We start from the raw sequence: 18546 nt of genomic DNA, 5'->3' as shown, positions 1-18546 counted from the left end.
AGAGCAGAACTGAAGGAAACAGAGACGCAAAAAACCCTTCAAAAAAATCAATGAATCCAGAAGCTGGCTTTTTGAAAAGATCAACAAAATTGATAGACCACCAGCAAGATTAATAAAGAAGAAAAGAGAGAAGAATCAAACAGATGCCATAAAAGATTATGAAGGGGTTATCACCACCGATCCCACAGAAATACAAACTACCATCAGAGAAAACTATAAACACCTCTATGCAAATAAACTAGAAAATCTAGAAGAAATGGATAAATTCCTGAACACATACACCCGCCAAGACTAAACCAGAAAGAAGTTGAATCCCTGAATAGACCAATAACAGACTCTGAAATTGAGGCAATAATTAATAGCCTACCAACCAAAAAAAGCCCAGGACCAGATGGATTCACAGCTGAATTCTACCAGAGGTACAAAGAGGAGCTGGTACCATTCCTTCTGAAACCATTCCAATCAATAGCAAAAGAGGGAATCCTCCCTAACTCATTTTATGAGGCCAGCATCATCCTGATACCAACGCCTAACGGAGACACGTCAAAAAAAAGAGACTTTTAGACCAATATCCTTGATGAGCATTGATGCAAAAATCCTCAGTAAAATACTGGCACACGGAATCCAGCAGCACATATCCACCATGATCAAGTGGGCTTCATCCCTGGGATGCAACGCTGGTTCAACATACGCAAATCAATAAACGTAATCCAGCATAGAAACAGAAACAAAGACAAAAACCACATGATTATCTCAATAGATGCAGAAAAGGCCTTTGACAAAATTCAACAGCCCTTCATGCTAAAAACTTTCAATAAATTAGGAATTGATGGGACATATCCCAAAATAATAAGAGCTATTTATGACAAACTCACAGCCAATATCATACTGAATGGGCAAAAACTGGAAGCATTCCCTTTGAAAATTGGCACAAGACAGGGATGCCCTCTCGCACCACTCCTATTCAACATAGTGTTGGAAGTTCTGGCCAGAGCAATCAGGCAAGAGAAAGAAATAAAGGGTATTCAATTAGGAAAAGAGGAAGTCAAATTGTCCCTGTTTGCAGATGACATGATCGTATATCTAGAAAACCCCATCATCTCAGCCCAGAATCTCCTTAAGCTGATAAACAACTTCAACAAAGTCTCAGGATACAAAAGCAATGTGCAAAAATCACAAGTATTCGTATACACCAACAACAGACAAACAGAGAGCCAAATCATGAGTGAACCCCCATTCACAATTGCTTCAAAGAGAATAAAATACCTAGGAATCCAATTTACACGTGATGTGAAAGACCTCTTCAAGGAGAACTACAAACCACTGCTCAACGAAATAAAAGAGGACACAAACAAATGGAAGAACATTCCATGCTCACGGATAGGAAGAAATCAATATCGTGAAAATGGCCATACTGCGCAAGGGAATTTATAGATTCAATGCCATCCCCATCAAGCTACCAATGACTTTCCTCACAGAATTCGAAAAAACTACTTTAAAGTTCAGATGGAACCAAAAAAGGGCCTGCATTGCCAAGACAATCCTAAGCGAAAAGAACAAAGCTGGAGGCATCACGCTACCTGACTTCAAACTATACTACAAGGCTATAGTAACCAAAACAGCATGGTACTGGTACCAAAACAGAAATATAGACCAATGGAACAGAACAGAGCCCTCAGAAATAATACCACACATCTATAACCATCTGATCTTTGACAAACCTGACAAAAACAAGAAATGGGGAAAGGAGTCCCTATTTAATATATGGTGCTGGGAAAACTGGCTAGCCATATGTAGAAAGCTGAAACTGGATCCCTTCCTTACACCTTATACAAAAATTAATTCAAGATGGATTAAAGACTTAAATGTTAGACCTAAAACCATAAAAACCCTAGAAGAAAACCTAGGCAATGCCATTGAGGACATAGGCACAGGCAAGGACTTCATGACTAAAACACCAAAAGCAATGGCAACAAAAGGCAAAATTGACAAGTGGGATCTAATTAAACTAAAGCGCTTCTTCACAGCAAAAGAAACTACCATCAGAATGAACAGGCAACCTACAGAATGGCAGAAAATTTTTGCAACCTACTCATCTGACAAAGGGCTAATACCCAGAATCTACAATGAACTCAAACAAATCTACAAGAAAAAAACAACCCCATCAACAAGTGGGCAAAGGATATGAACAGACAGTTCTCAAAAGAAGACATTTATGCAGCCGAAAGACACATGAAAAAATGCTCATCATCACTGGCCATCAGAGAAATGCAAATCAAAACCACAATGAGATACCATCTCACACCAGTTAGAATGGCAATCATTAAAAAGTCAGGAAACAGCAGGTGCTGGAGAGGATGTGGAGAAATAGGAACACTTTTACACTGTTGGTGGGACTGTAAACTAGTTCAACCATTGTGGAAGACAGTGTGACGATTCCTCAGGGATCTAGAACTAGAAATACCATTTGACCCAGCCATCCCATTACTGGGTATATACCCAAAGGATTATAAATCATGCTGCTATAAAGACACATGCACACGTATGTTTATTGCGACACTATTCACAATAGCAAAGACTTGGAACCAACCCAAATGTCTATCAATGATAGAATGGATTAAGAAAATGTGGCACATATACACCATGGAATACTATGCAGCCATAAAAAAGGATGAGTCCGTGTCCTTTGTAGGGACATGGATGAAGGTGGAAACCATCATTCTCAGCAAACTATCACAAGGACAAAAAAACCAAACATCACATGTTCTCAATCATAGGTGGGAATTGAACAATGAGAACATTTGGACACAGGAAGGGGAACATCACACACCAGGGCCTGTCGTGGGGTGGGGGGAGCGGGGAGGGATAGTATTAGGAGACATACCTAATGCAAATGACGAGTTAATGGGTGCAGCACACCAACATGGCGCATGTATACATATGTAACAAACCTGCACATTGTGCACATGTACCCTAGAACTTAAAGTATAATAATAAAAATAAAAATAAAAATAAAGAGATAACCTAGACCTAAAGGGAACTTTGAAAGAAAGGAGACTGAGTTCATTTACAAAGGGTTAAATGAGTGATATTTAAGCTGTGTCTGAAGATTTTTTTTAAAGATTCTACAAGATCTTGGCTAGGCGTGGTGGCTTACACCTGTAATCCCAGCATTTTGGGAGGCTGAGGTGGGTGGAACACAAGGTCGGGAGTTCAAGACCAGCCTGACCAACATGGTGAAACCCTGTCTCTACTAAAAATACAAAAATTAGCTGGGCGTGGTGGTGCATGCCTGTAGTCCCAGCAACTTGGGAGGCTGAGGCAGGAGAATTACCTGAACCTAGGAGGCGGAGGTTGCAGTGAGCCGAGATTGTGCCACTGCCTTCCAGCCTGGGTGACAGAGTGAGACTTCATCTCAAAAAAAAAAAAAAAAGATTCTACAAATCTTTCAATATAATGTATACATTAAAATACATATTCTATTATCCTGTATACAGTTACAAAATAATGTAAATTCTGAGATATAGTTGTTCTCTACATACTATATTTTATCTTATTTTTAAATGCTTTTTGTGGCGTTTATTTTTAAAGAAACATAATTCAGTGCTTTGTTCTTCTGTGTATTTTTCCTACTCAGAATCATCATGAATGTTTAAATGCAAATTCATTTCATGAAATACCTTCATAGATGACAAATGGTATTCTGAATATCAATTATTCAAAAATGCTTAGTCAGAAGATTTCCAAACTGCCTGTTTAAATACAAAATGTAAAAATCCACGATATATCTATTAACAGTATTTGTAATACAAAATAGGTTCTTTATATTCATGTCTACAACATAAGGCTGAGTGACTTAGCCTCAAATTCATTTGTTAATCTACCTTCTCTCACCCAAGAGATCATATTTTTTCCCCATTTTCACTTCATTCCTATCATCTCTCTTGGTAAAAGCTGTCCTTATATCTCTTTTTCCTCATCCTTTCCCTATCTAGATGCTAAGCCTTCCCCTAGATAAATAACTAACACTTTCTTCAGCATTCATCTAATATATTATCCTTAAACTGCATAAGATGAGAAACAGAGAGTTATGGCTTAACCTGACAATAGCAAGAGACATAGCAAGAGCCACTTGAAGAGCTGGGCTCTTTCATTTGTTAACTGCTAAGAAACACGAAACAATATTTTCTATTTTCCAGAATACTTCGTCCTTATTTCTACATAGGCACTCACACACACAATATCTCCTTTAGTTCCTCAAAAGTGTTTTCTCTCTAGTGGTAAACTTTTCAGATGCATGCAAAAGAATGCCTTCTTCATCCAGGAAAGTCTGGGGTCAAAAAACAGCAGCATTAAGAGCCCAACCGGCTAAGCGCAGTGGCTCACTCCTCTAATCCCAGCACTTTCGGAGGCCAGTGAGGGCAGACCACCAGACTTCAGGAGTTCGAGACCAGCCTGGCCAACACGGCGAAATCCCATCTCTACTAAAAATACAAAAATTAGCTGGGTGTGGTGGTGCGTGCCTGTAATCCCAGCTACTTGAGAGGCTGATGCAAGAGAATTGCTTGAACCCAGGCAGTGGAGGTTGCAGTGAGCCGAGATTGCGCCACTGCACTCCAGCATGGGCGACAGAGCAAGACTCTGTCTCAATTTAAAACAAAATGAAACAAAAAAACAAGAGCCCAGCCGAGAATGAATACCATAAATTTGTAATGGCACCAATCTGGAGAATATAATTTTCTGTTAGATATATTCAGCGACCTAGCTAAAGAAATGGAGAAGCTGAACTGCAATTCTGATACAGGGATGGGTAAGCAAAAGACAAGAAAGATGAAGGTATGAAAGACATTTAAACGGTGGAGGTGAACTTCAGGTTCAGCAAAGAATATACTGTAAGAAGGAGCCTGTTAGGCTCAGGTAAAATAATGATGTCAGGGTCTGGAAATCTCACTGAGGTTAGAGACCCAGCTCCCTATAAGTAAGGTAGTAAGAAAGCTAGAAGATAAAATCAAAGTAGTACCCTGAAATACAGGATTTAGAGGTGGGAGAGTTCTAATGATAAAATCTAGGTAAGATTATGGCTTAAAAATGCAGTGAAAATAAAATTTATAGAAGTTGAAATGAAATAATTAAAAGAGATGGCAGGCACGGTGGCTCACGCCTGTAATCCCAGCACTTCGGGAGGCTGAGGCAGGTATATTACTTGAGGTCAGGAGTTCAACAGAAGCCTGGCCAATATGGTGAAACCCCACCTCTACCAAAAAAAAAAAAAAAAATCAGCTGGGTTGGTGGCACACACCTGTAATCCCAGCTACTTAGAGGGCTGAGGCAGGAGGATCACTTGAACCCAGGAAGTGGAGGTTGCAGTGAGCTGAGCTCATGTCACTGCACTCTAGCCTGGGCGACAGAGTGAGTAAGACTCCATCTCAGAAAAATAAATAAAAGAGATAACCTAGGATTATGGCACAGGTCAATGTGAAAAGACTACAGGCCAGCTGGTAAAGTTCTTAGTAAATATTGGTGGCTGCTTTAGAACCTTCATGGTACTTGCAGTATGGTCCAATAGCATCATCTAGAAGCTTGTTAATAATACAAAATCTAAGACCCCACTTCGGGCCTGCTGAATCAGAATCTGCATCTTAACAAGAATCCCAGGTAATTCATGCATAGAGTCAAGTTTGAAAGTCACTGGCATACAACTTAACAGATAATATAAAAGACAAAGATAAGAAGTGGATGTCCTAATGGCATGAACCTGGGAAAGGAAGATGTGTGTGTGTGTGTGTGTGTGTGTGTGTGTGTGTGTACACAATAGTTAAAATTGGTTTCATAGTGCCAGTGGAGAATTAGGCAAATTCTAACAGTATCTCTGTCTGCCATGATCTCTGGAGCTTGAGAATTCTGGGTAAATTAGGGTCATATCTATTGTCTGGATATTTTAATATGGGTTTCCTATCTCCTTCCTCTGCATTTATTGAAGTGTATCTTCTGTCTTAGGCTTTTTTAGGAGGAGGGAGAGGATTTTCTATTTTTATTTTAGGTTGCCTCCTATTACTTTTATAAAGATATGGGATATTTAAAAAATCAGTTTGGGGATGGTTTCACGTCTGGCATGGAAGGAGCTTATAAGTTGCAACTCTGTCCTAACAGGTAAAATACTGAACAAACTGAAAAACCAACAACTTTTCTTAGATCTGTAAGAGAGGTGAGGTCACAGGGCAAACCAGTGCCCCAAAAATTAGACAGGTAGACAGGCAGATATGAAGAACCACAATTTATCCATGTAGAAACCTACAAGCAGAAATGAGTGCCATGGGAGAAAAACTTAAACTGTAAATGACAAATTGATGGAGGCTCAGTGTTGACAAGTCTGAGGGTCAAAAACTCTAGGAGGACTCAGTAACATGGGGGTCCCCACACTGTTGCCAGTTTTACCTGCATGAACTCAGCCAGGTTCTCACGGTGAATGTCAGAGAAAAAGCTGGTGCTTCTGGCAAGAGGAAGGGGGAAGTAGCTATTTTGAAATATGCAGGAGTACTCTACCCTTACAAAGATCTACTCTCAGAAGCAACTAGTTTACGAGAACCCAGCCTGCTGGGTTTATATTGGAGCTGAACATACCAGAGGGAAGGGAAATACCTAACTCCAGCCCCCTCTAGTCATTCTGTCCCACCTAAAGAGGGAGGAGGGCAGCGAGCAGGGATCTGAGAAGCACCGGTGAACTTCACATTCCAGAGGCAAAGGCTCATTAAAAAACTGAGATGTACTCATAGGACTACAGAATATTCCCCCTGCCCCCTGCACTTGCCCATATATTACTAAAAACCTATTTAAAGCAATTCCTTTTACCCATACATCATGCCTGGCTAGGAAGAAAAAAGTACAGGGAATCCTAAGAGGTGAAAAACATAGTTTGAAGATACAGGGTATCAGAACCAGACACTGACATGGCAATAATACTGGAATTATCAGACCAGACATTTTTTTAAACTGTCATTAATACGCTAAGGGCTCTAATGGACAAAGTAAACAGTGTGCAAAAACCAACAGATAATGGAAACAGATGGAAATTCTACGAAATAATCAAAAAGAAATGCTGGAGAAGAAAAACGCTTCAATAGAAATAAACAATGCCTTTGATGGACATATTAGTAGACTGGAAATGGCTGAAGAAAGAGTTTCTGAGCTTGAGTATATCTCAGTTGAAAGTTGCAAAACTGAAAGCAAAGAGAAAGAAGACTGGGGGGATGAGGGGAACCAGAACAGAATCTCCAAGAATTGTGATACAACTACAAAAGATGAAACCTGGGAGAAAATCTAGATGACTTTGGGGTTTGGCAATGACTTTTTAGATATAGCACCAAATGAGAGAACATATTGATAAGCTAGACCTCATTAAAAATAAAATTTCTGCTCTGCATAAGACACTGTCAAAAGAACGAGAAGACAAGCCAAAAACCGGGAGAAAATATTTCCAAAAGACACATTTGATAAAGAATTGTTATCCAAAACATACAAAGAACTCTTAAAACTCAACAACAAGAAAACAAACAACCCAATTTAAAAATTGGCCAAAGACCTTAAATACATCTCACCAAATAAGATATATGGATGGCAAATAAGCATATGAAAAGATGTTTCATATTATATGTCATCATGGAAATGCAAATTAAAACAACAATAAGATACCACTACATATCTATTAGAATGACCAAAATCCAGAATACTGACACCACCAAATGATGGTGAGGATATGGAGCAAAAGAAACGTTCATTTCTTGCTGGTGGGGATGCAAATTGGTACAGCCACTTTGGAAGACAGGCGGTTTCTTACAAAATTAAACATACTCTTACCATATGATCCAGTAATCATGTTTCTTGGTATTTACCCAAAATAGATGAAAACTTATATCCACACAGAAACCTACACACAAATGTTTATGGCAACTTTATTCATAACTGCCAAAACTTGGAAGAAACCAAGATGTTTTTCAGTGGGTGGCTAGATAAACTGTGATATACACAAACAATGAAATATTATTCATTACTGAAAAGCAGTAAGCCATAAGGTCACAAAAAGACATGGAGGAAACTTAAATGCTACTGCTAAGTGAAAGAAGCCAATCAGAAAAGGCTACATACTGTATGAATCCAACTACGACTTTCTGGAGAAGGCAAAACTGTGGGGGAATAAAAAGATTAGTGCATACCAGGGGTCAGAGGGAGAGAAGGATCAATAGGCAGGACACAGAGGATTTTTAGGATAGTGAAACTATTCTGTATGATACTATTACAGTTGATATATGTCATTATATATTGTCAAAACCTATAAAATGTACAGCACCAAGAGTGAACTCTAATGTAAACTACAGATTCAGGGTGATAAAGATGTGTCAATGTAGGTTCATCAAGTATAACAAATAGACCACTCTGGTGGAGGATGCTGATCGTAGGAAAGGCTATGCATGTGTTGGGGCATGGGATATATAGACAATCTGTATACCTTCTGCTCAGTTTTGCTGTGAACCTAAAACTGTTCTAAAAGGTCTATTAAAAATCAATTTTAGAAGTATTTCTATATGCATATACACATATACCTATACTCACATGCATTCTATTTTCTAGCCTAATTAACTGACCAACATATTTTCAAAAACTCTACACTTGGCCAGGCACGGTGGCTCACGCCTGTAATCCCAGCACTCTGGGAGGCCAAGGTGGATGGATCATCCGAGGTCAGGAGTTTGAGACCAGCCTGGCCAACATGGTGAAACTCCATCTCTACTAAAAAAAAAAAATATATATATATATATATATAATATTCTATATATATATTCTATATATATAATATAGAATATATATATATTATATATAATATTATATATATATTATATATATAATATTCTATATTATATATATAGAATATATATATAGAATATTATATATATATATTAGCCAGGTGTGGTGGCGGGCATCTGTAATCCCAGCTACTCGGGAGGCTGAGGCAGGAGAATTGCTTGAACCCAGGAGGCGGAGGTTGCAGTGAGCTGAGATTGCGCCACTGCACTCCAGCCTGGGTGACAAGAATGAGACTCCATCTCAAAACAAACAAACAAACAAATAAAAAACTCTACACTCCACATATGTCTATTATATTTAACATATCAGTTTCATATATAATAGACATATTCTTCAAGCCTCTAAAATTTTGAAGCTGACTATAAATGATCAGATACTATATAACAGACTTTTCCCCTATTTTCTCCCTGAAACTTGATGAAACAGGGAATGGATATACCTATTCAATAAAATGTAATTTTTAAAAATACCAATTTATAAATCACTACTAGAAGAAGAACTCTAAGGAAACAGAAAAATCAGAAAGTTTAGTACATTTTAGAAACAGTTTTTCATATGGGAAAATTTTTAAATTATCATTCCTAATCAATTAAAAAACACAGTAGTTGCTACCAGAGATGTCAAAACCTTTTGTTTTATGTTGGAATTTAAAGTTAATTCCTCTCCTTGAGCATTAGGTAACATATTCCTGCCTTGGGCTGTCCAGATAATCATTGTCTTTTGGTATAAAAAATTTATAGAGAGATAATATTTAAATCTGTTTCTCAAAGTACCTGGAAGTGTACCAAATAATAAAGTATAAAATAAAACAGCTGGAAGAAAAGGAACTGTCAAGAGTCCCCAGTCATATGTATCTGAGATCTAGGTTCACAGAGCTTAGTTTGCAAAAAGGAAAAATTCACATGACATAATCACTGATCACAGCTCTGTAAGGTTGTAGCCTCTGGTGAAGAGAATCCTAATAAAATCCATATAACTGGCAACCTCTTATCTCTGCCCTCCAAATAGCTTGACTTTCAAATTATTCTCTTTCCTGAGTAATTTCCAGAGCTCCCACTATATTTTTGATATGACCTGAAGGTAAAACAAGTTGAAGTAATGTAAGCAAAACTAAACATATTAAATACTTTGTGCAGAATATGTTGAGTTATAATATAAGCAGTGACAACCACTATTTTTAAAGTTTATTATTGAAAACATAAAAGCTTTTAAATTCTCAAGTGTTACATATAAATATGAAGGTTATCATGCAAAACTTGTAAAAGGCCAGCACTGAACCATTACTTTTATTTCTTAAGTGAAAAGTGTGCTTACAAATAAAAAATGAAAACCATTTCCAAAGAAAGAATAAATAAAACAAAAAAATTCAGAAATAGAAGAATTATTGGTTCAAATTGTCTATACTCTTATACATGGGAAGAAAGGAGAGCTTCAACTGTTAAGTAAGTGCGACTACCATGAACAGAAATAATTAATTTATTATTATTATGAGACAGAGTCTTGCTCTGTCACCCAGGCTAGAGCAAAGTGGCATGATTTCAGCTCACCACAACCTCTGCCTCCCAGGTGCAAGCGATTCTTGTGCCTCAGCCTCCCCAGTAGACGGAACAATAGGCACCTGCCACCATGCCCGGCTAATTTTTTTTGCATCTTCAACAGATGGGGTTTTACCATGTTGGCCAGGGTGGTCTCATGCCCCTAACCTCAGGTGATCTGCCCACCTTGGCCTCCCAAAGTGCTGGGATTACAGGTGTGAGCCACTGTGCCAAACCCGAATTATTTAAACATTGTTATAATAAGCATATACAAGTAGGATGCTTAGGGAGACAGCTATCAAAGGTTAGAGTGGTGATCACACATATGGTCACTTGATTTATAACCAAGATACCACTGTAATTAAGTGCTGGAACAACTAGACATCCATATGGAAAATATAATTAACCTTGACACTTATTTCACACTATTCAAAAAGTTAATTTGAGTGAGATCATAGACATAAATGTAAAAGCTGACACAATCAAGCTTCTAGAAGAAAACAGAATTTTTCATAAGGTAGAAAAGACTTCTTAAATAAAATACACATAAATCTGAATAGAAAAATTTGATAACCTGAGCTAAATTAGAGGAACATTTTACAGCAAAAGACTCCATTAAGCAAGTGAAATTACAAGCCATTGATTGAAATAAGATATCTGCAACACATCTGACAAAGGGCTCATATCCAAAATATATCATGAATTCCTATAAATCAGTAAGAAAAAAACAAACAATGCAATCTTAAATGAACAAAAAACATGAACCACCATTTCACAAAGATGGATATCCAAGTAGACAATAAGCAGTACTCAACAGGGAAATGCACTTTTAAAACACAAAGAGATACCAAAACACACCTGCAAGAATCACAGAAACAGACAAACCAAGTGTTAATAAGGACGTAGAACAACTGGAATTCTCATATGAATGGTTGGAGATTAAATCGGTACAATTACCTTAGAAAACTGCTTGACAGAACCAACTAAAACTAAACATATCCTTAAGCTAAAATCCAGCAGTCACATTTCTAGGTATATACACAAAAGAAATTAGTGCATCTGAATCCCATAAAACATACGCATGGATGTTTATGGCAGCTTATTCATAATAGCCCCAAGTTAGAAATAACTCAGATATCAACAGGAGAATGGACATTTTGTAGTACATAATACAGTGTAATACTATATAACAACAAAAAAGAATACACTGAGGATTCATGCAAAAACATGGATGGATCTCAGCATTATACTGCAAGAGAGAAGACATTAAAAGATTTTATCTACATGAAGTTCAAGGGCAGGCAAAACTAATAAATATTTAAAGAAGTCATATACTGGTTACCACTGAGAGTGAGTATTGAGTATAAAGACACAAGAGGAAACCTCCTACATATTAAAAATGTTCTAGATCTTGATCTTGAGAGTAGTTATTCAGGTGTGCATAATATTTAAAGATTAGCACACTTTACACATTTTAATGTTAAATAAATGATTAAAGTGTTTTCTTAAGTTAGGGTGGCAGGGAAAAAACAATGTCAAGAAAACTTTGGAGGTCGCCTAATCCTTTTGGGAAGCAATTTGGCTTTATATATTTAAAAACTTCTATGCACAAAATACTTTTCAGACAAACACTTATTTATAATGGAGAGGAAAATGGCCAAAAAGAAAACCCCACTTTATTTCTAACAATGAGGAAAAGTTAGGAAGACTGAGTAATATATACTCCCTCTGAAATATATACCTATTGTAACAAGTTACCATTTATTTATAATGTTTTATGGGCCACCACCATAGCAGTTTGTGAAGCATATTTCAGATATTTATCATACAAATGACAAACAAGTAATATGTCTTTCTATCCAAGATTATGAATTTATATTCACTCTGATTTTTTTTTTTTTTAAGACAGAGTCTTGCTCTGTCGCCTAGGCTGGAGTGCAGTGGTGCAATCTCGACTAACTGCAACTTCCACCTGCCAGGTTCAAGCAATTTTCCTGCCTCAGCCTCCCGAGTAGCTGGGATTACAGGCATGCGCGACGACGCCCAGCTAATTTTTATATTTTTGGTAGAGACAGGGTTTCACCATGTTGGCCAGGCTGGTCTCGAACTCCTGGCCTTGTGATTCGCCCGCCTCGGCCTCCCAAAGTGCTGGGATTACAGGCGTGAGCCACCGCGCCTGGGCATTCACTCTGATGTTTAAAATTTTTTTAATGTATTTCACCCTGATTAATAAAAGAGTTGGTGGGAAACATCTAAGAAGCAGACACAAAATAGACATACATCAATCCCCTATACTTTTCAGTTATTTGAACCATATAGTGTTTGGTTCCACATATGTTTAGTCCGTGTATGTTTCGTCCTTGGTTCAGATACTACTTGTGATACCAAATAAGGTACAAGTGACAATATCCAATCTATAATTTTTCTACTGTTTGAAGCAGCTAACAGTTGACTTTACCATGTTCTTCCTGGTTTGCTATTAATTGCAAAGGTAATTTAATATATATACAAATTACATAGAAATCTACTAGGTCTACATAAATGACAAAAAGAAATCAACCTAGAGCAGTAGTTGCCATCTAGGTTGCAATTCTGGTTTCACCCTACTCCAGGACATTTGGTAATGTCTACAGACATTTTTAATTGTCACAAGTAAGGCTGCTATGGACAGTTAGAAGACAGAAGCCAAAGATGCTACTAAACACCTTCTAGTACACAGGACAATCTCCTTTCCCTCCCAATACAGGATTATCTGGTCCAAAATGTCAGTAGTAAAGTCAACAAATTTGGGCCTAGAGTTAGCATGGTAGGGGCTATAAAACTTAATGTCATCTGATCATCACTGACTTGTCTTCTTGGTTATAACCTGGAGGTTAAACGCCAGATCTACAAAGACCATACAGGATTCACAGAAGAGGAATAGCTAGCAGAAACCCTGAACATCTACAGACCCATTACTGCAACCTTATCTGTGACTAAGGTATATAGTATTCTTGCTACAACATTTCATGTCTTTGATTATAAATACTATACAATATTTATTTACTTATTTATGTAGGGGAAAACTCATAGACACGTATATTTATAATTCAAAAAATTCAACTAAAAAGCACAAAATAATTATAATAAACCTTGAGAAAGTAGAAGAAACTTAAAATGAAGAAATTTATGAAATATGAAACTAAAAACCTAGAGTCTTAAATTTAACAATAAACTGTTATGAAGATATTATGTGAAGAAAAAATTTTTTTGAGAAATACTCTTTTATTTTGAAATTTGGTTTTTGAAGCTTTCTCATTTCTCATTTCATTTCCAGAACCACTGTGTGCACTGGTCTAGTCAGAGATTGTTCTCTATGTTAGATTGGAGATACTAAGGTGAAACAGCTATCAAATGTCCTGACTCTAATTCGACACTTTCTTTCATTTAATAGCCAATGTCATCCTTGGGGTGAATGAAGGACAAGAGACAGAAGTGCTCATGCTTAAAAGGACATTATTATATGGCAGATAATCTTTGTGAAGGGATATTTGGATTCTGAAGCCTTTTATGTGAAGAAAATTATAGATCAACATCACCCGTGAACATAGACAGAAAATCCTTAAAATAATAGAAAAATGATTTTAGCAAAATATAAAAATAATAATACATCATGACAAAATGATTTAATTCCAGGAATACAAGGTTGATTTAATGTAATTTATCACATTAGCAGAATAAAGGAGAAAAGCTAGATGATCACTTCAACAAATGCAGAAAAATCATTAGACAAAATTCAATAGCCATTAATAATAACAACTCTCAGCAAACTAGGAACAGAACTCTCTGAAGCTGATGGATGATGTCCATGAAATAACTACAGCTAACATTATTTACTTAGTAATGGGACATTAAATGCTTTTCCTAAGAGATCAATACAAGACGAGTAAATACATTCTCACCACTTCTACTCTACATTGTACTGAAAATCCTAGTCAGTGCACTAAGGCAAGAAAAGGAAAAGTCATAAATACTGAAAAGTGAAAGCTCTCCTATTCCTAGATGACATGATTACATATACAGAAAATCCTATGGAATCTACAGAAATTACTAGAATAAGTGATTTCAGAAATGTAGTATGACAGGTCAATATACTAAACTCAATTATGTTTCTTTGTACTAGAAACACATAATCAAAAATAAAATTAAAAAATAGAAATAAAACCAACAAAATATGTACCTTTATTAACCTATAAAATACTACTGAGAGAATTTTTTAAATACCTAAATAAATGACAAGATATATAATGTTCATGGATCAGAAGACTCGACACTGTTAGGATGGCAATTCTCTCAAAATTGAGCAATAGAGTCAATATTATCCCTAGCAAAATCCTAGCAGAAATTAACAGGCTAATTCTAAAATTGCTATGGAAATATACATGATCTAAAATGTCCAAAATAATCTTTACAAACAAATCCAGAAGCCTTACTCTACAGCAATCAAGAACATGTAGTATGAGGCAGGCAACAGCATACAGAATTCAAAAGCAGCCGCTCCATACGAGGGATATCTATCTATCTACCTACCTCCCTATCTATATATATAAACATTTTTTTTCAGCCAAGGCTTTAAGTCAATTAAATGGGGGAAAATATCTTTACATTTGGTTCTGGAAAACTGGACATCTGTATAGGAAAAAGTGAACCTCAACTTCTGTTTCACACCATACACAAAAATTAATTTGAGATGATCATAGGCTTAGACCAGAATCAAAAACCTTCTAGATGAAAACATAGAATTTCCTCACGCTTGGGATAGGCAAAGTTGTCTTAGGACCCAAAAAAGTACTAACCATAAAAGAACAGGCCGGGCGCGGTGATGCACACCTGTAATCCCCAGCACTTTGGGAGGCCGAGGTGGGCAGACCATTTGAGGTCAGGAGTTCGAGACCAGCCTGGCCAACATGGTGAAACCCTGTCTCTACTAAAAATACAAAAATTAGCTGGGCATGGTGGCGCACACTTGTAGTCCCAGCTACTTGGGAGGCTGAGGCAGAAGAATTGCTTGAACCCGGGAGGTGGAGGTTGCAGTGAGCTGAGATCGTGCCACTGCACTCCAGCCTGGGCTACTGAGTGAGACTCCATCTCAAAAAAAAAAAAAAAAAAAAAAGAACAAATTGATAAGCTGGACTTACAAAGTTAAAAACAATCTACCCATGAAATGACACAATTTTAAAAATAAATAGGCAAGCCAGAAACTGAGAAAATCTCTCTCTCATACACAGAATATAAAGAACTCCCACAAATCAACCATTTTTAAAACTCATTTCTGATTTTTTAAAATTCAGAATATATTTTAATTCACATTTTTAAGCACAATAAATCTTTGACAGTGTATTAAAAAAGTGTTTTTAAAAAAGATTCTGAAATATAGGCTAGCTAAATGATTTGCCCAGAGTCTGATCCAACTAATTACTTTTGAAATTGCCAAAGTTAAAGAAGTGGACAATGAGGTCAGCATAAGTAGTAGCAGATCTAGAACCTGGGTCTTCCAGTTTGCTTTTCTTTCTTTCATTTTTTTTTTTTTTTTTTTTTTTTTGAGACAGAGTCTTGCTCTGTCACCCAGGCTGGAGTGCAGTGGCGCGATCTCGGCTCACTGCAAGCTCTGCCTCCCGGGTTCACGCCATTCTCCTGCCTCAGCCTCCCGAATAGCTGCGATTACAGGCATACCATGCCTGGCTTTTTTGTATTTTTAGTAGAGACGGGATTTCACCGTTTTAGCCAGGATAGTCTAGCTCTCCTGACCTCGTGATCCGCCCGCCTCGGCCTCTCAAAGTCCTGGGATTACAGATATGAGCCACCGCGTCCGGCCTCCAGTTCCCTTTTCAAAGCAAGGAACTAGAAATCTAGAGAGCTAGCTAGAATTCCAAATTCCATCCTTCCTTTATGTTATACATTTGACCAAGTTGAGAGTTTCAGAGTATCTTCTGGTGATACTCTTCTGAGGAAGGCTAGAAAAGGAGGCTGTGTTATTCCTAAATGTAAGTCATAAAAATGCATAGTTCTCAAAATGCTATTTGAGTCTAGGCTTTCAGAATACAGGGCATTTCCAGGAATTCAGCCTCAGCTGTCCAGCTATATAAGCTGACACATGACAGCAGTATTTGAGTTTATAATGAACAAACTGTTCTTTGTATCCATTCCTGGCATCTATCTTAGGATCTGGCAAATATTACATACTTAGTAAATGTTTTCATTAAATGGTTAAATGGAAAAAATGAGAAGTTACAGCAGAAAACTTAAGCAATCTTTGGACTATGCTACATAAGTAAAAACTGCATTAACAGCAGTGCCCACTAAGAAGTGATGATGAAACCCAGAGGCATAAAAAATTATGTGTGTCAAATGTATTATATAAGCTAATGATGGAATTTGGAATTCAAGCTGGCTCTCTGGATTTCTGGTTCTTTGCACTGAATATCTGTATCTCTTACCATCTTCTTTGGAGCTCCCCTTTTTATTGTTCCACATTGCATTGTGAACTGTTTATTCTGATCTATCTCCCAGTTCACTAATTCTCTTTACACCTATATCTAATCTCATGTACAACCTAATGATTAAGTTTTAAATAGGGTGTTTTTCAGTTTTACTATTATCTTACTGCTTTCATATCTGCTGGATAATTTTTAGTTTCCAGTTTGTTGCTAAATTTTTATTTTTGGCCTTATTTCTTTGAACATAGCAAATTTAGTTGCTTTATAGTCTATGTCTAACAATTCCAGTATATCATTTTCACTGAGTCTATTTCTATCGTCTGTTGTATCTACTAGGTTTTACTCAAAGTGTCTTTTATCCTTCCATGCCTGATTATCTTTGCCTGTGCACTGAATAATGTGTTTTAAAAAAATAATAAACTGACACATTGGCTGACAACGTCCTCTTCCAAAGAGAACTTTCTTTTGTCTCTGCTACAGCTTGGAAAAACTACAATCCAGAACCATCTTAATCTAAATTCTAGATTTAAGATTACCTGATCCAGGCCAGGTGCCTGTAATCCCAGCACTTTGGGAGGCCAAGGTGGATGGATCATGAGGTCAGGAGATCGAGACCATCCTGGCTAACACGGTGAAACCCAGTCTCTAGTAAAAATACAAAAAAAAATTAGCCAGGCATAGTGGTGGGCACCTGTAATCCCAGCTACTCGGGAGACTGAGGCAGGAGAATGGCGTGAACCCAGGAGGCGGAGCTTGCAGTGAGCTGAGATTGTGCCACTGCACTACAGCCTGGGCGACGGTGTGAGACTCCATCTCAAAAAAAAAAAAAAAGATTACCTGATCCAGCAGATGATGATGAAAGTTGTCTTGCAAGTTTTTGGGAGGGCCAAATTAGCATTAGTTCACTGCTACCCTGAAAGCTCAGCCTTTTGTGGTTCAAGCAAACTACAGTGCAGAATTCTCAACCTTGGCCGACTCCAGATTTTGACTTACACCCCTCAGTCTTGTGAAGCATATGAAGGCAGAACTTAGCTTCAAAACTGGTAAGCTATGATCAACAAACATCCTTAAAACAAAAGTGATTTTGAGAGAATATGCTTATTCCTATGGGTTCTCATCTTCTCCCAAATAATTGTAAAAATCTATTTTTCATATTTTATCCAATTTTTAAATTGTCCTTAGCATGAATATTGGTCCAAATTGCCGTACTGCCATGATATCAACAGAACCTTACTTTTTCTAATCATTAAATCTCTGTAAACTGGGAATAAAGGAAACACCCTTAACTTGATAAAAAGGATCTACTAGAAACCTACAGCATACATCACTCTTAATAGTGAAAGAGGAGAAACACTGCCATCAATATCATATATGAGACAAGGATGACCACTATCACTGTTATTATTCAAAATTCAACTGATGATGCTAGATAATGCAATAAGAAAAGGAAAACAATTAAGAGATATAAACACTGTCAAAGAGAACATCACCTACTTAGGAATTCTGTTTAAAAGTTACTAGGCTGGTGCAAAAGTAACTGTAGTTTTGCCATTTTAAAAACATGGCAAAAACTTCAATTACTTTTACACCAACTTAATATTAGAATACATAACAGTGTTAAGATGGCTGAATACAAGAAAAATACATAAAAATCAAGTTCCTAGGCAAAAGCAATA

The 18546-nt window shown here is 37.0% G+C and overlaps 1 protein-coding gene across 9 annotated transcripts in view; it reads right to left on the bottom strand.

Moving 5' to 3' along the window:
* NUBPL (NUBP iron-sulfur cluster assembly factor, mitochondrial) overlaps positions 1-18546 on the bottom strand; it is a 290082-nt gene that overhangs the window by 103255 nt on the left and 168281 nt on the right. The window contains exon 1 of one of the 9 annotated variants that reach the window (XM_055097458.2): positions 17407-18006. The exons of the other annotated variants lie outside the window; for them this stretch is intronic. Coding sequence (XP_054953433.1) covers positions 17407-17466 — 60 coding nt within the window. The 5' untranslated portion in view covers positions 17467-18006. Of the gene's footprint in view, positions 1-17406; positions 18007-18546 lie in introns of those variants that run through there. 9 annotated transcript variants of the gene reach the window in all.

The sequence above is a fragment of the Pan paniscus genome, chromosome 15, assembly GCF_029289425.2.
Source record: "Pan paniscus chromosome 15, NHGRI_mPanPan1-v2.0_pri, whole genome shotgun sequence".
Lineage (NCBI taxonomy): Eukaryota > Metazoa > Chordata > Mammalia > Primates > Hominidae > Pan > Pan paniscus.
Note: the sequence above shows the minus strand (reverse complement) of the source record. Positions and strands in the feature narration are given on the sequence as shown.